This window comes from Etheostoma cragini, chromosome 19, assembly GCF_013103735.1.
Source record: "Etheostoma cragini isolate CJK2018 chromosome 19, CSU_Ecrag_1.0, whole genome shotgun sequence".
NCBI classification, from domain to species: domain Eukaryota; kingdom Metazoa; phylum Chordata; class Actinopteri; order Perciformes; family Percidae; genus Etheostoma; species Etheostoma cragini.
In genome coordinates, this window is record NC_048425.1 from 5,055,089 (window position 1) to 5,076,901 (window position 21,813).

General features: G+C 39.2%; 2 protein-coding genes across 3 annotated transcripts; both read left to right on the forward strand.

The window, feature by feature from the left end:
• The first annotated feature begins 3,787 nt into the window (after positions 1–3,787).
• On the forward strand, positions 3,788–14,174 carry vangl2 (VANGL planar cell polarity protein 2). The gene is made up of 8 exons (XM_034857155.1): positions 3,788–4,106; positions 7,346–7,587; positions 8,170–8,293; positions 8,480–9,087; positions 10,465–10,601; positions 10,834–10,969; positions 11,264–11,510; positions 11,919–14,174. The coding sequence occupies exons 2-8, from the start codon at positions 7,517–7,519 to the stop codon at positions 12,174–12,176; spliced, it is 1,581 nt and encodes a 526-aa protein (XP_034713046.1). The 5' UTR covers positions 3,788–4,106; positions 7,346–7,516; the 3' UTR covers positions 12,177–14,174.
• Positions 14,175–14,655: 481 nt separating this feature from the next.
• si:cabz01074946.1 lies at positions 14,656–21,372 on the forward strand. Of its 2 annotated transcripts, XM_034857219.1 has the most exons (7): positions 14,656–14,741; positions 19,085–19,294; positions 19,392–19,502; positions 19,940–20,215; positions 20,340–20,452; positions 21,185–21,217; positions 21,306–21,372. In XM_034857219.1, the coding sequence occupies exons 1-7, from the start codon at positions 14,705–14,707 to the stop codon at positions 21,339–21,341; spliced, it is 816 nt and encodes a 271-aa protein (XP_034713110.1). In that variant the 5' UTR covers positions 14,656–14,704; the 3' UTR covers positions 21,342–21,372. The 2 variants fall into 2 exon arrangements, with proteins under 2 accessions (XP_034713110.1, XP_034713109.1); XM_034857218.1 differs by lacking the exons at positions 21,185–21,217; positions 21,306–21,372 and adding an exon at positions 21,077–21,171.
• Positions 21,373–21,813: the final 441 nt, after the last annotated feature.

Sequence of the window (21,813 nt, forward strand, 5' to 3'; positions counted from 1 at the left end):
TGTCTACACATTGAGATTTGACTTTGTATCCTCTACCCCTCTCTCCCGTGTATTGTGTGTGTAAATACCACGATACTGTGAACCAGCAACTCCTCCCTTCCCCCATGCAGCAGTCGTTCCATACATAGTGTTTGTATCCATCCAACCTATATCTTGTCCCCTTACGTTTTGCAGAACAACTTATATTTATTAGGAGAAAGGAAAAGCTGTGTAAAATTTACATGGTCCACTCAAAAATGCACAAGTAACTGCTCTACGAACTGTGCTGTGATGACAGCAGTTAGATGAAGTAAAAAAATAAAAGAAACAAATAATCAAAGAGGGTAAAGGCATAGTTTGACATATTAGAAAATACATTTATGGGCAAAGATCTATACAATTTTCATACTTTCATATATGTACGGTAATTATGAAGCTCATCCAGCCGCTGCTTAGTTTAGCATAAACACTGGAATTGGGGAAATTGCTAGCTTGGTTCCCTCTTACGGTAACAACATCCACCAACTAGCAACCAAAGTGCAGTAATTAATATCTCATTAGTTCCTGCGCCTGAACGTATCGTTTTTGCGTGTTGGTGTTTACGCCCAGCTAAGCTAACCAGCTGCTGGCTCCAGCTCGGTACGTAAAGACAGACACAAAAATGGAATCAATCTCATCCAACACTTGGCAAGGAAGCTAATGTCAAACTACTCCATGAACTGCTTTTGGATCATATGTAAGAGTAATTTATCGTTGTTAACATTCAGAAAGGTTTTTTTGTATGCCTTGGTTGAGGCACGTGTAACCAGCAAAGACTGACACTAGAGCCAAGTGCTTTTTTCTCAAACGCCAGCTATCTTGAACTAATTCTAATAAACCCTAGACTGAAAAGATGTATTTAAAATATTACAAGGAAGGAACTTCTTTTAGTCCTTTTGGGTACCAGTTTAAATGTCTTTTTTTTTCTTCTTCTTATCAAGCTGGGCAGAATCACACTGGACTGGATTTTATTTGAGCTGGTTTCAAATACTGAGGAGCACTTTAGTGAGTTACCCGGAAACAAATGACAATACACTACCAAACTGCACAAACCAGGAGCCAAGTATATTTACAAACCACCAGCCAGATTGTGCTATTAAATGATATTTCACTGGAAGGTTTTCACTCTTTAGCCAAGACACACGGAAGGCGTCGTTTGATGACAAGTGTAACAAACCGTGGACTGCTGATTGCTAATGGCTGGCTGATTTTAGCAGCTGAGCCACTTTGAAGTTGAGGAATTTGTGCTCAAATGTAAAAATGTTCTTCCAAAGTGAAATCTCTCTTTAGAGGTGTTGAAGGGAACACGGTTTGGCTTCCTTTTTTTTTCTCCTCTCGACTTTGGCTGCCTATTTTCAACCGTCTCGGACAATATGTTTTGCCCATGGCCTATGATAAATAAAAAAATTCCTTTATTTTAACAGATTTTCGTGTCAAGCCATGGACACTCAATCATCACATGCATAACGTGTGTGTTGTCTATAATTTGGCACAAAACAAATGCCAGATGGTCTGAGCTGGTTGAATCCGAGTCAGGATCTCCTTTCCTCCCACCTCTATCTACAGCATGTGTTCCTCTCCAATTCCTACCTCTACACCTCAGTTTCTTTGTATCTTCCATGATTTCTTCTTCTTTTCATTCATTTATCTTGTACATTGACATCAGCGTTGTGGCCCTAACCAGCTGTAAAAAAGGAAAGGAAAAAAAGCTCTGATTCCCTTTTTGTTAAAAGAAATGTTGCACAGACAAACTTCCCTGCACGGTGCAAACTACTGTATGCATACACACATCGTACTATCATCTCGTTGACTTTTTATTTTGTGTCTTTTTAAAAACTCTTGTTCACTCATGTAATATAGAGAAATCAGACCCACTTGTTTTATATATATGTTAATTTCTTTTTTCTGTAAAGCCTTAGTCCTCGTATTTGATTTTATTTTTGTAGATATGATTTTTTTAAAAGGATGTATAAATTATTTTCTTCTCCCTTGTTTTTAAAATCGGTGAGATTGTTTAGCTGCACAGAAGGAAAAGAGACCTTGTGTCTCAGATTAATGTGTTTTGTGAGATTAAAACGAAACTGGATTAAAGAAAAGAGAAAATGTGCACTGTGAGTTTTTGCTCTTTGAATCAGAATCAGAAATACTTTATTGATCCCTGAAGAATTTGGGTTTAATTGGCAATGTTAGTCTTTTCAAGTAAGTGTGTCAGTTAAACTTTTAGTTATGTTGGCTAAAATTCATAGTTGAAGCTATAATATGCATCCTCATTTTATGACCATGAAGGACTTTCAACCTCCTATCACTTCTCAAAATCTACCAGTTTGATTGTTTGGAAACAAACACTTTCATATTCTTGAATAGTGAGAATAGATGATAAGGGACTGTGTTAGAAGAGCAACATACGTACAGTACAAGACATCAACATCCGTTTTTTGCTAGAAGCGTTTTGTAAAGGTTATAAGCAAATAACTATTTTGCGGTAAAATTGCGGAGTTCGTAAAACAATTGAATTTTTATTTACATTAGGTTCCTTGTAATTTTTCAAGGTTCAATCTAATTTATTATTAATTTATTTTATTTTCAGCCGACCTTCATGTTTTCTCTAAATCAAAACTACGTGGTAGCACTGCATTTCCCCCGACTCGTTTCCTGTTTGTCCTTCTCCACAAACAACATGAAATCAAGGAGAGGGTTAACTTTTCGTGCTAGAGATGTCTAACCTTCGTCAGAAAGCCAGGGGAGACACTTTGTTTCTCTCAGCATGACTCTAGTCAGTAATTGTTCCGAAGCTAATCGCCTTCACTCCCTCATTTCTCCCTCTACCACACACACAAGCACACACACTGGCTTGACGCACACACTTGCGTACAAGTATAAACACCAGGCCACGGCAAAGGCTCTGCGTGGAGCCTATGCAGAAGCATAAACTGGCCTTTACTGTTACTATCCCCCTCCCCAAACCATCTTGTCTGTGATTGGCTGGTTTGTTTTGTTGTATTTTGGTGCACAGGCTGTTCCTCTTGTGTTTGTTTGAGGTTTACGGCCACTGTGTTGTCTCTTGAGACGGTGTTTTTTCACAGTGTATTCAGGTGGCAGGCAGCAGATCAAGGAGAGATGCCTACGATTTGAGACAAAAATGGAATTGCGCTGAAACCATGCAGGATCTCATAGTGCACCTTTAATGAAATATTCCTGGCCAGTTATCCAGCTGATGCATTCTTAGGCTGATTTTAAGGTAAGATAAGGTGACCGAATGTCCACTTTTTTAATGTGCTGTCCAGGGCGTCCGGGGGTTATAAATTCATGAAAATGTCAGATTTTGTCTGTTTTTCATGGGACCATTTAGCTTGTACTTAAATTGACTGGCACTTTGCACATAATACTACGGTACTTTTTTTGTGCGCCGTAATTCCAGAAAGACTGCCTTGCGGGCAGCTTTGCTACTCGCACATACAGGGAGCAGACCAGACAGGGGAGCACATACATGGAGCAGACCAGACAGGCAGACAGGGAACACATACAAGGAGCAGATCAGACGGAGTACATACAGGGAGCAGATCGGACATGGAGCAGGTTTCGAGGCCCTGACGAATGTCCTCTTTTTTTGGAAATCAAAATATGGTCACCCTAAGGTCTATAGTGGTGAGTGTGTATTAATTGGGAACAGATACCGGTATTTCCATTTTGTTCCATTGTGAAAAATCGGTTTTATTCTGAAAATCGTCACCGGAAACTGGTAATGTACTCGTAACTTGACAGCGTGTGGCTCTCAGCCGGTGCTGGATCCCTGCACAGAGCCGCTCAGCTCAGCGGGGCTCCGCCACATAGCAGTTGCGGAGCCGGGATGAGGTGCGTGTCGCTGTCTTTTGTGCGGCTTCGGTGCTTCGATTTGAGATGAGATTTAACAGCCAAAAAACAAACAAAACAATCCGCGTTCACCGAAAAGGAAACAAGTTAAACTCCGGTGGTAAATGAGCGTGGAGACTGTGGACAAATGAGAGTCGGGAGAAAGTAAATTTTGAGCATTTGGAGGCTGTTCGGCTCTTTGTGCTGAGGGTTGCAGCTTTTCTCTTTAGGGTAGAAAGGTAAGACCATCCTGCATGCATTCTGGGTAAAATTTGCAGTTAGTGTAACAAACTGAGCATGTCTGTGGTAACACCGGCAGATTGTGGCTTTAATGCAAAAATGGAAACAACTACATCTGCTTACTTTTCCCCCTCATAATACATTTTAATTTCTGTATTTGTGCACGGCCCCCCGTCGGTCGGGACTGGTGAGCTGGCAGATAACAGTATCGATCAGTGACCAGCTGAATTTCACTTCCAGTGTGAACGCATAGCCCGGTTCACACAGTCACTTGCAGCTCTTTCGCCAAGTCTTGGTCTTTGTTTTCATCGGCGCACGCTATCCATTTTGCACTTTTTACGCACTGTGTGCCAAATGGAACACATCACCAGACATCTGGTAGCTTTACTTCACTGTGGTCAAGCGCATGTGAAGTGAGTTTACTGTGGATTCGCCAGTCTGTTGCTCATCACTTCATCCTGGGTGTGTTCTGCTTTGTCTCGAGAACACTCTCGCTCTGTTTTCACTGGTGTGGAACCACAGCGCGGCTGCTGCTTTTAACACTTGGGTCGCTGGTTATCATGTGATTCCTGGTGAATGTGGGTCTTGTAATGTAAATTGTAAAGGCCTCGAAGCCTGGTTTTGGGTTGCTTAAAGGAGTCTGAATCGAGGCTGCAGCCACGCCTCGCTGGCCCACTGCCACCCTGAGGCCTGGAGGCCCCCGGGAGCCACACAGGCGGGCTGGTTAGCTCATAACACCAACCTGAGGCTGCATGCCTTAGAGCAGGGATCTTCAACAGTGGGTCTTCAGAGTCAATAGGGGGGGGGGAGGGGGCTCCTAATTTTAAGTGTATTTCAAAAATTAGAAAAGTCCTAAAATTAATGAATATTTCTAGCAAATATAATGCCCATTGATTATCTGCTTACTGGCCTATAGGTAAGGTAGTCACTAAGGCCATCTACAGATGGTTAACCCTAAGGATTCACCATGCCACATGTATGTTTAACATGAAAACAAGATTTATAAAATCATTACAACAACTATTTTAATAGCTTTTTATCCTATGCAAAAAAAGCATGTGATAGGTTTTAGGCCCTGGTTAATATGCAAGATGTTAAACAACAATATATTTAGTAGAGAGTCCCTGCTCCATCTCTCTTCCAGTTAAGGGGTCCTTGGTTTAAAAAACCCTGGATTAGAGCATGATTTTTCATTCAAAACTGAGAACTAAAAAGAAGCATTTCACTTGAAATGGAGTAAAACAGTCTTACTCATATGAAATATAATAATACAAGTTTAGTGACTTGTTTAAACTTATTAAACCTCATTAATGTGCAGCTGTACTTGAATCATCTCACAGCATCGGCAGAGATCCTGTAGATCTCTAGATCCAGAAAAAACTTATTTTAACCCATATTCTGGTTTTAAAAAAGTACTTTTTACAATGTGGACGTTTTGTCTGTTTCCACACTGCATGTGGAACCTCTCACATCCCAGGGGATGCTGAACGTGGAATCCAGTGTAAATCACTGAGTGGGGGATTGATTACAGTGGGAGAGGCTCAGTTTGTGAGATCATTGGGATTGACTGTCTCAGACAGGGTGGGAAAGAGACAGAGCTGTTAAACCTAGTTTTAAACCAGTGAGAAACTGTGCATTCAAGCATGTTTAGATGTTTTCTTAATACTTAATAACTTTGACTTTCTGCTCAATTCTTGCTAGAAAACACATTGTCTCCCAAGAGGCATGTTTCTTCTCCGGCGGGCTACTTCCGGTTTTCCTTCAATATTTCTCCATATTTAGCTGCATTCATTTGTCCTCTACCGTTAACAAGCTTATCAAGGCCTGTAGAGAAGCATCCTCACAGCATGATGCTGCTGTGGATGCTATGTTTAGGATTTTGTGCAGTGTTAAGCTTAGATTGTATATCATATTTAGAGTGATAGCCAAAAAGTTAAAAAATGTTGTGTTTAAAAAACAAAAAAAGTAGAATTTTATAATAGTGGCCTTTTCTTTGTCTCTCCCATAACGCTGCAATTTAATTACCGAGGTAATTGTTGTTGCATGCACAGTCTCTTATCTTTTAGCCTATATATCAAACAACTATCTATACATCAGTCTTGAAATCCAGACAGTACCACATTTGCATGTCAGACGACTCTGCCTGGGTTCTTGACAACTTAATTGAGAAAATGAAATGTCAATCTTTGTAGTCAAAATGCATTTTCAGTGCAGCCTTGTATGCCTGCTTATGAATCTGCTTGCAAAATATCCCATCTGGGAAGGCCATTTGTAAATCACATGAAGGCTATTCATAGTGTCCAATGTGGAAGATGGACAGAGGAGGTCATGGCACAAATTGAGAGCACGAGAAGATTTGTTATTAGATTTAGAGTCTGCTTGTTTCACGCCAGATTCGAAAAAGCCCTGTCCGATTAAAAACTCAAACTTGAAATGGACCTCAAAACGGGTTCAGAATCGTAGCTTGGTACGTCGGTAGTGTCCGTTTGTCTTCTGAGGTGTGTATTTGAGGAAGAATGAGAGGAGGGGGTGTAGAGTTGATGGTCTGGTTGCTGTAGCAACTACCCCCCTTCGGTCTTTTCTCACCCCTGGCCTCCCATTCATCCCCATTGTAGTAGTTCAGCTCTGTTGCCCTTGGAAACCACAGGGGACAGTTGGGGAATGTGGCGTCTCTGTGAGTATGTATCAAAGTTGGATCCAAGACAAAAAATATACCAGCACAACAAAATATCTTTCTGTATTGTATAATTGAAGCACTTACACATTTCAGCTTAGCGTATGAAACTGGAACACTACAGAGCAGCGCTGATGTTCTGCCTCTGCACACTGGAGACCTGTAGCCCAGAATAGAAGGTGGTGTAATCGTCCTTTATTGGCTGAGAACACACTAGGGGCCAAATTACTTGAGGTTGCTCATAAAAACTCCTTTAATGCGGAAGAATGGGCCTGGCTATGTCCTGTGTGACTGAAAACACACACACAGACAATTTCACACACCTCTGAGAGCCAACATTTTAACAATGTTTCTCTTCTTGTTGCCTTTACTTGGCATGTTTTCCTCTGAGACGCTGATATGACAAATTGTCCCTCCTTTCTCGTTCCTCATTTTTCTCTCTGTTCCCTTTCTCTCTCTCAAACCCTTTTGCCTTTTCCAAACTCACCACTTCTATCATTTATCTTCTTTGCTCTCACCCTGTCTTCCTCCCCTTATCCCTCCCCTCTTTGTTTTATCCCCCAGGCCTCCAAGATAGATTCCCTAAGGAGTAAAGTGGACTTGTTGCGCCTCCCTCTGGCCCTCTCCACCAAGTCCATCAGCAATCGTAAGAGCCAGCTGGGCGTGGTCTGGGAGAAAGGGGGCGGCTCGGGGGCAGGAGTGGCCCGGAATCACCGCCCACCGCCGGTCTCCGACATGGACAACGAGTCAACGTACTCGGGCTACTCCTACAAGTCGTCCCAGTCGCGAAGCTCCCGAAAACACAGGTAGCAGACCACAGATTGTAGTGTAATGCAAGCAGGAGTGCAACTAACTGAAACTACTGTTACCATTGGTTAATCTGCCGGTTATATCCCGAGGTTGATGTTGAAGTCATCTTTTGTCCAATCATTGCTCCAAAACCTAAAGACATTCAATTCCCCATCGTAGAACACTAAATAAAACTATTTGGCACAAAATGAACAAAGCAATTAATCAAACTATCTACAGTTGCCTCTTAATTTTCTGTCAATCAATCAATAAATTGCTTCTGTTCTAATTGCACAAGTGCATGGGTATATTTCCAGTTACTTGGCCTTTTTATAGATACTTTTACAATATTATAAGCATGAGGACAAGAAGAAAATAACTCTTATGTACCGGGTGTTTCATTCCTTTATTGTCTTCATAAAGTTTATACACACTGTTTAGGTTTGTTCTGGCTTGCCTGATTAGAGTTTTACTCCACTAGCTATCAAATAATCATATCAATGACTCCAGGGATCTATTTAACTTTCCAGTACTGGAAGTTTAAAATCATCGTTTTCTGTCCACGGATAGTAAACCATCCCTGACTTCTTTTTCTCCAGGGACAGGAGGGACAGACATCGCTCGAAAAGTCGCGACAGCACCATCCGCGGAGACAAATCGGTGACCATCCAGGCTCCTGGAGAGCCGCTGCTGGACGCCGAGTCCACCAGAGGAGACGACAGGGTTAGATTTTAATCACTACTCTTTACACGTGTTCTGCCGGGCTCAGTCCTGGACACACTAGCCGCGGGTTCAGTACCAACCTGTGGGCGGTTGCTGCATGTGGCCTACAAAAATCTATAAAAATATTTTTAAAAATAGAAGTGTTCTCTTTCCAATGCTCTTCTCTCTACTCTACTCTGTCTTCAGGATGACAACTGGGGCGAGACCACCACGGTGGTCACTGGCACCTCCGTGGACAGCGTCTCCAACGAGGACCTGACACGCATGTCGAAAGACCTTGAGGATTCTTCGCCGCTAGAGTGCCAGCGTTACCTCAGCCCAGTGTTGGGCGCCGTCCTGGGGCTCTTTGCTCTCATCACTCCTCTTGCCTTCTTGGCCCTCCCACAGCTCCTTTGGCGGGATGAACTGGCACCTTGCGGCACACCATGTGAGGGCCTTTACATTTCTCTGGCCTTCAAGCTCCTGATCCTCCTCATCTCCACCTGGACGCTGTTTCTGCGCCCGCCCAGAGCCACTCTGCCGCGCTTCTTCATCTTCCGCTCTCTGCTGCTGGCTTTGGTCTTCCTCTTCGTGGCGTCCTATTGGCTCTTTTACGGGGTGCGGGTGCTGGAGCCCAGAGAGACAGACTACAGGGGAATTGTGGGCTACGCAGCGTCTCTGGTGGACGCGCTGCTGTTCATCCAGTACCTGGCCCTGGTGCTGCTGGAGGTCCGACATCTGCAGCCCGCTTTCTGTCTAAAGGTTGTGAGGACTACAGACGGACATAGTCGCTTCTACAACGTGGGACATCTCAGGTTTGTTTGGAATATCAGCAATATTTTTTTTTTTTCTTCTGCTCTTTTTTATCTTCTGTATATCTATATAATTTTATATATCTCATTTAGAAGAAGAAACATTGCCAAGGAGGTTATCTTTGCAGTCCTGTTTATTTGTCTGTTTTAATAGCAGGTGGTCTCAGGAAATGCCAGATTATTGCAGACATGGCTGGAAGTTCAACCACAAGCCTAGTAAGAATTGATAACTTTTTGTTGTGAATAGCAAGGCCATTAAATTAAATACTTTTTAACACAAATTTTGGGTCTAAAGGCAAAATATTCATTCTTCTGGATACTTTGGTACAGATGAATACACACAAAAAGCAGTATGTGGCTTTAAGGTTAATGGCGTGTCTACACAGGAACACTTTCAGTTACAATCTTCAGTTTATCTCACATGCATTAGACGGTACAGATAATGCTTCTATTTTTAATCAATCCAGCGGTCTACACAGACCACATAACGGAGCTAAACGTGCATAAACACAACCTGAAGCAACTATGCTTGAAGTTATCTTCTGTTTAACACGCAGCATTGCAATGGTGTGTTTTGGGCTGGGAGTACACCGCCAAAATGCGGGTAACCTCACTCATATCTGTGCCTGAGTGCATCCTGTGTCAAATACAAAGGAAGCTGCTGCTGCTCTGATAACATGCCGCTCAGTGCTCACACTACACCTACGGGGTTGCATGTCAACATATTTCTGACCAAAAGTAGGCCGTTATCGCAGCTGCCACGCTTGCATGCACTGTGCACTTATACCAAACATAGGTGACACATAATAACAAATAATCTTGTATCCTGCAGGCAGCAATGGATCTTTTTTAAATCCGTTGCTGCCTGCAGTATGTATTATTCACATGCCTGGCTCAGTTGAAATTTGGTCAGTGTACACAGTGACAATATTCCCATGCAGGATAACAATATTTTCAAACCTTTAAAAGATACAGACAATTATGCAGCATTGGCAGAAGTTGCTCTCTTTGCGTGCTGAAAGGGATATGGTGCTTTCATCAATAGAACTTAATGCTGAATACTGCAATTTATAATTAATAAAATATATTCTTCCCACAAGCTGATCATTCCCTGCATGCTATAGCTACCATGTCACCACTCACCACTTCCAGGTCAATTTTTTTTTTTCAGGAGATTTGTGATTCATAATTTCCCTCCTGCCCTTATATCATCCCTTTGTCACATGGACTTTATATTTCCACAATGATGCATCAGACTTTTGTCATGCATGCAGCCCAGTGGGAGTGGCTGTTTCTTCCTCATTGGTTCACCACTTCCTCCATCTGCTCTCTACTTGTTACGGGTGAAATATTGTTCTTCCCCTGTCTTGTGCAACACAGTATTCAGAGGGCAGCAGTGTGGGTTCTGGACCAGTACTACAGTGACTTTCCAGTCTATAACCCTGCCATACTCAACCTGCCCAAGTCCATCCTCTCCAAGAAGATGTCTGCCTTCAAGGTTTACAACTTGGGGGAAGGTAAAATGACCGTGTGTATATTATTATGTCTTTTAATTTTTTTCCATTCAGCCCATTCTGCAACAGAATAATTCATATCATGCATATATTTAAAATACACTAAATGGTGCAAAACAAGCAAACGTGCACACTCTAGTCTTTTACCTGTGGTAACAATGATATAGTGATAGAAGTGCTTCTGCAAGAAAGTTGTCTATTAGTTGGATCTTTACGTCATTGTTTCTTTCTACAGAGAACAGCACCAATAACTCTACGGGTCAGTCCAGAACTATGATTGCGGCCGCGGCTCGGAGAAGAGACAATTCCCACACCGAGTTCTACTATGAGGAGGCAGAAGTGGAGCGCAGGCTCCGCAAACGAAAGGCCAGGTGAGAACATACCCACACATACATGCACAAGTAAATATATTGATAGGATTTTAAGGCTATGATGGAGTATAAATGATCCCCACGGCCACGAGTCAATTGAGTAAAATTTTGCCCTAATGAAATAACCAAATCATTAACCTTTGATTAAAATTGATATATAGTTTTCATCAAGAGCGCTTGGTCCCTTTTCATGTTATGAGGTGTTATTTTCCCCATTTTAAATCCATGGATATAGATTGGCGTAGCCTTAAATCTAAGCGAGTGTCTGATTCATTCTGCCATGTCCCCTCATAGACTAGTGGTGGCAGTAGAAGAAGCATTTACCCACATCAAGCGTCACCAGGATGAAGAGGCAACCACGTCCTCCCCCAAACACCCTCGGGAGGTGATGGACCCCAGGGAGGCGGCCCAGGCCATATTTGCCCCCATGGCGAGGGCCATGCAGAAGTACCTCCGCGCCACCAGGCAGCAGTCCTACCACAGCATGGAGAGCATCATCAACCACCTGCAGTTCTGCATCACACACAACATGACTCCCAAGGTAAAGAGGGGACTTTCAGGGTATTTATGTTTTTCACACGAAAATCTTTTATTGTTTCCTCAACAAATTATCTGCAGCTCTAAAAGTTACACCATATTTTAAAGTGGAAATTATGTCATTTAGCCACAAGCTCAAGTTTATTGTCATGTGCATTTCAAAGTACAGAGAGAATGCAATGGCATGTGTTTTGCCCTGGTCCTCTCTTCTCATGAAAACCGATGAAATATGTAAATATAATTTAAAGAAAATACTATAAAATTACCTGAATAAAGTAGTTATGTATTAGTAGTATGTTGTAGCAACCTAAAAACGATTGCAGCCAGAAATAATGGAAACGGTTCTTGACAGTGAATTAGTGCAACTATTTATAAGTCTGTCTGTCTGTCTGTCTGTGTCTCCGTCTCCCAGGCTTTCCTAGAGCGTTACCTCAGCCCAGGCCCCACCCTCCAGTACCTGGACACCAACAGGGGACGCCAGTGGACGCTAGTGAGTGAGGAGCCGGTCACCACTGCTCTCCATCAAGGCCAAGTCTTCTCCCTGAGACGCCTTGACTTCTCGTTGGTCGTCACGGTGACACCCCTCCCTTTCCTGCGTCTGGGCGAGGAGTTCATCGACCCCAAAAGGCACAAGTTTGTCATGAAGCTCCAGTCGGAGACATCCGTGTAGGACGAGGAGGCTGAAACAAACATACTAATCTTAGTGCTTTCAGGGTATCTTTTTTTTTTTTTTATACCTGTTTAGTTTGTTTTTCTGATTTGTTTTTTTTGTTAAGCGTGATACCCAAGAATTATGAAAAGAAAATACAACATAATCTCAGACATTGTTACTCAAACTTTATTAGACTCAAAGTGTGACTGTTAACTCTTGATATTGCACTACAGACTGCTTCCAGTTTCCTTGATATTGAAGTATTTTTTTGTTTTGTTTTTTAGAGGCTTTTTAACACTCCTTTTAATAAAAAACATTGTTTCAATTAAAGACAATTGATTCTTCAGTTGAAAGAATGACTACTTGTGTCTATCAACTGGATTCAGAAGAATATACCCATGTGGGGTCTGTGTTAAATAAAGTATTTTGAGTGTGCACTGACCTTTTTGAATGCACAGTCTTTGTCAGAGCTAATCTTACTTCTCTTTTCCCCTTTGTACTTGAACTTTTTGTTGTTGTATTTGGCCTTTACAGACAGACAGACAGAATCAGGTGATGACCCAATGGTCCGCTGGTCTTATATCCCTTTTTGGACATTGAATGGATTCACCGACTGAATTATTCTTTTCTCTTTTTGTTTTCTGAATAGTTTACTGAAAAGTGGATATGCTTACTGTACTTCACACTAAAAGTTAGAAATAAACACTGGATGGACTTTTAATGCACTGATCATTTCATCAGTGCATTGTTTGTAATATTTCCTTCTCAGGTTTTATTGACTCACTTCTCATTTCTTGAGAAGCTACAGAAATGCACTCCTGCACTGAGAACTAATCTAACTTTCTGACCAATTAATGTATGTATGTCTAGTGATACTGGTAACAAATGTTTTCTCCTACATATGAGGTTTGAATTGGACTTGGTGAACTCAAGTACAATACAGCCAAGGACTGCCAATGTGTTTCTTTTTGGCAGCTTGATGGTAATTACTGTCTCTGTTATATTTAAAGTAAGTGTGTTAATTTCTGTGTGTGGTTGAGCATGGCTGGATCACTAACCGGACAATGTCAGCGACTGCCTCATGGCCTGGACCAAAAAGCCTTAAGAGTTTCTCCTTGTCTGCAAGTTTTGTTTTTTGGGAATTTTCACAGCAGAAGTACAATATATATTAAGACAGGTTCTCCATTACTTGACATTGTGGCTCTGTCTCGTAGAAGTAGCCTCTGTCAAAATCTAATGTTCAAGACCTTAAAGAAGTGCTTCCCCAATTTAGCATTGCACTCCTTTTGCCATTGCTGGACTTGTGATAGACAATACAAAACGTTTCAAAGTCAATGCTGCAGAATCAGAACTATCTTTTAATGCCACACATTCTTCAAACCACAAAAGGCTTTACTCAGTAAAACATTTTTCACAAGACCCCTTAAAAAATGTGAAAAAAGAATGCCCTTTAATTACTTTAGTTTATTTTTCTTATACTATATTTCTTTCGAAGTGCTTTAAGGCAATTGACGCTGATATTATCCATTTGTCAAGTCAGACACCAATGTTTTTTTTTGTGTTTCTGCCTAAACAATCTACAAATCAATCAAAATGGTTGCCGATGGATTTTAGTTGCTTAACTAATAACAGATTAATTGTTCAACTTCTAGAGTACTATTTGGTGCTGGATATATAAGGTGTCAACAGGTGCCCCCTAGAAGCATAATCCAGCCATGTACATGTACACATTTGTGTCTTGTCACTCATAGACAAACTTATAGATGTCCTTTTTACACTACAGGTAGAGATTCTTGTGCCAGTCAACAAGCTGTTGACTTGTACGTTTTGATGCAGTTTCTAAGGTCTTGTTTCTTTTTTTTTTAAATAGATCCCCTTGTTGTACTTGATCTATGCTCCTAACACTTCTCTGAAGAATGTTGTCTTTTAAAAGCAAGATTGTTGTTTACTGTTGCACTGTGTTTTTTAGGACTGAGTTGATGTAAAATGTTTTTAATAAATGATATCATGCAAAGTTTTTTGTCTCATGGGAGTCAAGTGTGGGGTTGAGTGTGTTAAGCTACGACAATGTGTAAATATTTCAATTGCTTTATAAAAATGGATTATAACACGTTGTACAGTACCCACAGCAACTGGAATTCACTGAAAAGATACTATGGTATATGCAAAGCAAGGACACTACAGAATTGAAATGATTTAATTCATATTTTTTTGAATTATTGCTAATTTACCCAAAAAGTACATTTGTGAATTGTTTTCAATGTCAAGTCAACTGTATGCGAGGACAATAAAGACAGTAATTAAATATGAATTTATTAAAATGTGAGTGTAGAATTTATAACTCAACTATAAATACTCATTCCTGGAAGAAGGTGTATGATAAATACACTTAAAATAGCCTATGCTTGTTTGATTATTTATTGCGCAAATTTTGATGGCGTTCATGTGAACTATTGGCGGAGCAGCACGTGCTTGTGACAGTGAAAAAAAGGGGAAGTGTCAAAAGGCAGTTAATTCTTTCTCTTTGTTGGAGCTGTATTAGAACGATGAAATTTCAAATCCTCCTAACCCTGTTCCTCCAAGGTAGGTTTTAATTTGTTGAAACTAACATTGGGTAGCAGCTGATGAGCTTTTTTCAACTTTATATAGTATGAACTTTTAAATGGCAATTCAGAACGGAATATGTCACTTCCTGAGTTGCAAAGGCAGATATAACATGACTGGGGGATTCAGGTTCATAAATATAGTATCTCGATACTAACTCAACTTTTCACTGCTTCATTTAAAAGATCTTTTTCACATTTGCTTAAATGTTAATGTTAAAAGGAAGGGTTATTTGGAACATTTATGTCCAAACTAACCAAAGAGGGGACTATGATCCAAATCATAGTTAGCCCTCAGGTCAAAAATGGCAACTTCTCCACATCGTTACATGAAATGTATGCATTTAATTGTAATCATCCGTGGTCATTTAATGCTTTATACTATGATCTGCCATACAACAAAGGCCTAAAAAGTTAATTATTGTATTTTAAGAAAAGTCATAAAAAGTCATAAATGTCGAAAGAAAAGTCATGGTATAGTATGTGGTATAGTATGTAAAAAAAAAATCATAGCATGAGATGTTGAAAAAGAAATAAAAACTAATAGTATAGCATGTCAAAAAAAGTCATGGTATTAGATGTTGAAAAAAGTTATTAAAAAGTGTGATGCTAAAGTAAAAAAAGGTTAAAGTATGTCAAAAACCGACAATTATGTCAAAAAGGGTCATGACGAGTCATATTATAGTATGTTGAATAAAGTCATAGTATATAGCATTTTTTTTTAAAGGAATAAAAAGGTTTTATTGATATGTTGAAAAAGTTTCGTATAGTGTGTCAAAAAAGTCAACAAAAAATTAAAGTGGCGAAAAAAGTCTTAAAAAGTCATAATATAGCATGATGAAAAAGGCACAGTATAGTATGTCAAAAAACACCGCAATAAGTCATAAGACAGTATTTCAACTTTTGTTGATGTTTTTTGCCACTTACTTAATTTTGTTTTGCTTTTTTTGAAAGAAAATTCATCTATGGTGATGCTGTGTCTTTTCAAAATTTGTTTTTACAGTGGCAGTAGTATGTCAAAAGGTCACAGTCTAGTATGTCGGAAAAAAATATTTAAAAGGCCATAGGATAGTATGTCAGAAACGTCACAGTAAAAGCATGTTAAAAAAATCATAGTACACTGAACTCAAAAAAGTCCTTAAAAGGTAATAGCAGGTTGAAAAACAATCATAGTTCAGTATGTAGAAAAGTCCTATTATGGTATGTTGACAAAAAAAAAGTCATAGTATAGTATGTTGAAAAAGTCATAAAATGGTCATAGTAAGGTATGTAAAAAAAAGTCATGACAATGTCAGTACAGTATGTTGAAAAAAGTCAACAAAAAGTTATAGTATAGTATGTCAAAAAAGTCAATATAAAGTCATAGTATAGCATGTTGAAAAAAAGTGATATTAAAGTATGTCCACTCTTTAAAAGAACAATCTAGACACATCACTAATAAGCAACTATAGGCCGATATCAAACCTTCTGTTTTAAGTAAAATCACTGAAAAAAAAAACACACCACAGCCCTGAGACGGATCTTTTTAAAGTCTCTAATGACATCCACCTTAACACAGCAAAACTACAGTCTTAGTATTACTTGATCACAGTGCTGCATTTCACGTGGTCAACCATGACATAACTAGACTGATTGGAAAACTGGGTTGGCCTTTCTGTTTTAGGACTTAACTGGTTTGTATCCTACTTAAAGAATAGGGATTACTTTGTGTCAATAAGTAATTATGCATCTTAGCAAACAAATATGACGTGCGGAGTTCCCCAAAGCTCCATTCTGGGTCCTCTTCTGTTTAACATCTACAACCTTCCACTGGCTCAGATTATGGAAAACAAAATAAGTTACCTTAGTTGTGCGGACTACACACAAATTTACATAACCTTATCGTCAGGGGACTATAGTCCAATACAAAAACTGACTAAGTGCATCGAACAAATTAACGGCTGGATGTGCCAGAACTTTCTGAAATTAAATGAAGGAAAAACTGAGGTGGTTGTTTTTGGAGCAGAAAAGGAACGATTGAAAGTATGCGCTCCGCTTTAAACAACAATGTTAAAAATAACAGACAAAGCCAGAAATCTTGGTGTAGTCATGGACTCTGACCTGATTTTGAACAGCCACATTAAGACAATTACAAAGTCAGCCGGTTATCACCTTAAGAATATATCAAGGGTTAGGACTTATGTGTCAACAGGATTTGGAAAAACTTCACCTATCAGGTCACCTGGGACAGGTCTGCTTACTGTCCCGAGAGTCATACCTAAACAGGGGGAAGCAGCATTCAGTTTCTATGTTGCTCATATCTGGAACAAACTTCCATAAAACTGCAGACTGCTACTCTCAGTTCTTTTAAATCAAGGTCGATGACCTTTCTTTTTGATGTTACCTTTCTTTAAATGACTGTTCATTTTTTTAGTGTTTAATTTCTTATACTGCACTGTAACTTTTTCTGTTTGCGTTTTAACTGTTTTTATTTTTTAACTGCTTATTCTTGTGTTTTATCTGTTTTTATTTGTTTTTCAACTGTTTTTGTGTAAAGCACTTTGGATTGCCCTGTTGCGGAAATCTGTTTTACAAACAAAGCTGCCTTGCCTTGCCTTGCATATGTCAAAAAAGTCAAAGAATAGCATGTTGAAAAATGTCAAAAAGTTATAGTATAGCATGTCAATAAAAAGTCATAGTATAGTAGGTTGAAAAAAAGTCATAAAAAGTCATAGTATGGTATGTCAAAGAAAGTATATGTCCAAAACCTAGTATAGAATGTAAAAAAAAGTCATTGTCTAGGTTATCCAAAAAAGCCAACAAAAAGTCATAGCATGGGGGCCTAGATAGAGCAGTTGGATTGGTGCTCCTCAACGCCTGGGTTTGTTATGGCATATTATGTAAATACAAAGTCATACAAAGTCATACAAAATTCATAGTATAGTGTTCATAGTACAGCATGACAAAAAAGTCATAGTATAGTTTTTCAAATAAAACATGGTTTAGCATGTCAAAAAAAGTCATGAAAAAGTCATAGTATATTATGTTGAAAAAAGTCATAATACAGAATCTCTAAAAAAGTCATAGTATAGAATGAATAAAAAGTCGTTTTATAGTATATCGAAGAAAATCATAGTATAGTATGTTGAAAAAAGTCATAGTATAGTATGTTGATAAAATTCATAAAGAAGTCATGGTATATAGTATGTCAAAAAAAGTCATAAAAAGGTCATAGTATAGTATGTCAAAAGAAGTCCTGTTATAGATGTTGAAAAAAGTCATACTTTTGGATGTTGAAAAATGTCTAGTATAGTTTGTCAAGAAAAGTCAACAAAAAAGTACAGTGTTAAAAAAAGTCATCAAATGTCATAGTATAGCATGTAGAAAAAAGTCATAGCCTAGCATGTCGATAAAAATTCATAGTTCAGCATGTTGAAAAAAATTCACAGTATAGTATGTCAAAAAGGTTATGAAAAAGTCATATTATATTGTGTCAATAAAAGTCATAAAGTAATTATATAGTATTAGTATGTAGAAAAAGTCATAAAAAGTCGTAATATATCATTTGGAACAACGTAATTGAAAAGTCAATGTATAGTATGGCGAAAAAAGACATAAAAAGGTTATAGCAAAGTGTGTCAAAAAAAGTCAGTACACTGTAGTATGATAAAAAGTCATAGTAAAGACATATCATCAAATATAGAAAAAATACTAAAAAGGTCATAGTATAGAATAGCTAGCATGTCAAAAAAAAATTCTAAAAAAGTCACAGTACAACATGTACAAAAAGTCTTTTTTTAATTTGTTTTTAAAGTGGTAGGTGAAAACAGTCAAAGTAAAGCATGTGGAAAAAAAAGACATGGTACACTGTTGAAAAAAAGTCATAAAAAGGTCATAGTACAGTAAGTTGAAAAAGTCATAAAATAGTCATAGTTTTGTATGTCAAAAAAGTCATGAAAAAAGTCATGGTTCAAGCATGTTGAAAAAAGTCAACAAAAATGACATAGTATAGTATGTCTAAAAAAAGTCTAAAAAGTCACAGTACAGTATGTAGAAAGTCTTTTTTTAAATTTGTTTTTACAGTGGCAGTATTATGTCCAAAAAAGTCAAAGTAAAGCATGTAGAAAAAAGTTATTGTACATTCTGTCAGAAAAAAATGGTAAAAGGTAAAGTCTAAAAAAAAAAAGTAAAAAACTGTCATAGTATAGCATGTTGATCAAAGTCATTAAAAAGTCTGTAATAAGTCGTATGACAGTATTTCAACTTTTCATCATTTTGTTTAGCTTTTTTCAAAATTCTGTCGTTCATGCTGATGCAAGTGTTTTTTTCAATTTGTTTTTACAGTGGCAGTAATTGAATCCGTCAGGGAGATCTCTGGGTACCTTGGGGATACTGTCACATTGTCCTCAGGTGCCGACCCATCATGGAATCTTTCCTCAATAGATTGGTCAGTATTCTCAAACAACACCTGGATTGCTACTTATCGCAATGGGAAGAAAAACGTTAACCGGGTCGATCGGTATAAAGGGAGACTCCGTCTCAACACCGCTTCAGGTAAAAGACAAATCTATCACCTTCTAATGTAAAGGAGTCATCGTTTTATTTCTCTCGTGGGAATGTCTCCTCAATGTTTTTTTTTTTAAATTATTAGGTGACTTGATGATCCACAATTTGAACAAAGAGGATGCAATGGAATACACTGTAGACCTCATCAATACTCAGAGACAGAACACCGTTACCAAAACTAAGCTCATAGTGATAGGTAAGTGTGACTACAAAAGTTTGATGACCTTATGACATACTACAAGGCTCTTCATCAGGTCAAACTGTTGAAGAATGTAAACCACAACCATATTTATTATGCACGCCAATAGGTTCACTGTCCAAAGTCATCATCCCACACATCCGAATCTACATCACCCATGTTCAACATTATATATTGAACCCAAAACAAACATTGCGTCTTTCATCTTTCTCAAAAGTTGGCATGGTCAAAAGTGAATGCAGTCTTTAACACAGTTAAATAAATGATTTCCATCCCCTTATCTTTAATGCTTTTCTCACACAGACGTTGCTGGGTGTTTCAAACACACGTTTTGCCAAGTGTCTCAGGTCAAATGATGATAAGCAGTCAGATTTTAAAATGTTGTATATATATCTTAAAGTCTAATCAACAATATTATTTTAAACCCTCTGCAGAACGCCTGACGCAACCGATCATACAGACTGTCACCTGTACATCTGTAAAAGGAGGTTCTTGGTTGTGGCTACGTTGTTCCTCGAAAGATGCAGGCGTTAACTTGGCCTGGCAGCATACATTTCCCAGTGTTACGCTCTTCAACGTGACAAGTCCTGATGGCAACTTTGCAGATCTTTTAGGATTTCTGAACGCCACTCAGAACCTTGTAGAATTCACCTGCATCTCCAGCAGGAATATGGAGAAGAATTCAAGTGCTGTCACTCCAAATTGTGTTGGTAAGGTCCCGATGAAGTTAAAAGAGAAAACAACACGATATGATGAACTTCATGCCATTGGGTTCTAAGAAACTCCTTTTTTTCCTTGGATTTCTCTTAATTATGTTGTGTTTTTCTCCCACAGATGCCAAGCCTCCGTCTCCGCCTTCGCCTCTGCCCAGAGAAAGAAAAGTTATTGGGTTTTCTGTGGGATTGCTCATGCCAGCTTTACTTGTAGTAATCATATTAATTTCAAAGGTAAGAAGAAAACGTAATCTTTGCAGGAAGATTCATAATAATAATTTCTTCAACTATGTTACCCCCAAGAAACTATGGCATTAAAACAACTGCAATACAGCCAATAGCATTGCATTTTAGGCTTAACCAGTTGGTTATCTTCCAAAAGTTGAGCCAATGGAAGTTGCCATGCTGCAGAACGCTCCAACTGCCTCACAATACTGTAGAATGTAGATAAGACTCACCATTTTGAAAAGAGCATGGCAGTTAGACTAAATAACACATTTCGGCGGGTGCTACAATGCATATTTGGAATGGGCGTGTGGGTTGGGTGTTGAATAAAAGAAAAAGTGGGGATTAGAAAGAATCACAAATATTCGGGGCACTAAAACAAAACAGTGATCTTGGTTAGCTACAGTACATTATAGCAATTCTGCACCCCCCCCCCCCCCCCACAAGGCTTACAAACCTCAAGGTCTATTGTATTTAAAAATAGAATATAAAGGATTAATGTATACATGAGTGGATGTGCTTAGGTTGTGAGAAAAAGAAAAAAGGTGAAATTATGAGTTGTGGTTTCTCTTGCTTTCCGTGCAACATTTTCTTCCTTCAGCCATGTCTCATAGTCTGTCTTTCCACACTCAGCTCCAGCCCACGCATCAAACCAAGATGCAATACACAGAATTTGACCGTTTCCCGAAATTACACCAATATAGCTCTTAATGTTGTCTTTACACTGTTTCTAAATTACAGAATAAATCAAAGCTGCATGGGGACACCTTTAAGGTACAGTGCTGCATTATGTAATTTATGTAGCCATGTTCCAATTGAAATCATCACTGTCACATTAATTTATGTGTGTTTTTATTTTCAGGAAAACTTTCCGTCAAACAATATCCCAATAGCTTGACTTTCTGCTTTGACTGTCCCATTTGAATGTATTCTGAGATAATCTGGACATGCTTATCCGGTATCGGGTCGCGGGGCAGCAGCTCCAACAGGGGAGCCCAAACTTCCCTTTTTTCCGAGACACATTAACCATCTCTGACTGGGGGATCCCGAGGCGTTCCCAGGTCAGGTTGGAGATATAATCTCTCCACCTAGTCCTGGGTCTTCCTCGAGGTCTCCTCCCAACTGTACGAGCCTGGAACACCTCCCTAGGGACGCCCCCAGGAGGCATCCTTACCAGATGTCCGAACCACCTCAACTGGCTCCTTTTTACGTGAAGGAGCAGCAGCTCTACAGCGAGTTCCTCACGGGTACTGAGCTTCTCACCCTATCTCTAAGGGAGACGCCAGCCACCCTCCTGAGGAAACCCATTTCAGCCGCTTGTACCCTGAATACATGTACAATCTAATTCAAAGCAATAAAATATTTTCAAA

Excerpts from the sequence above, each read along its gene's own strand:
- vangl2 (XM_034857155.1), top strand. The coding sequence starts at position 7,517 with ATGGACAACGAGTCAACGTACTCGGGCTACTCCTACAAGTCGTCCCAG. Across the intron at positions 10,970-11,263 it reads CTCCGCAAACGAAAGGCCAG|ACTAGTGGTGGCAGTAGAAG; the intron begins GTGAGAACATAC and ends GTCCCCTCATAG. Across the intron at positions 11,511-11,918 it reads CACACAACATGACTCCCAAG|GCTTTCCTAGAGCGTTACCT; the intron begins GTAAAGAGGGGA and ends TCCGTCTCCCAG.
- si:cabz01074946.1 (XM_034857218.1), top strand. The coding sequence starts at position 14,705 with ATGAAATTTCAAATCCTCCTAACCCTGTTCCTCCAAG. Across the intron at positions 14,742-19,084 it reads CCTAACCCTGTTCCTCCAAG|TGGCAGTAATTGAATCCGTC; the intron begins GTAGGTTTTAAT and ends TTGTTTTTACAG. Across the intron at positions 19,295-19,391 it reads CCGTCTCAACACCGCTTCAG|GTGACTTGATGATCCACAAT; the intron begins GTAAAAGACAAA and ends TTAAATTATTAG.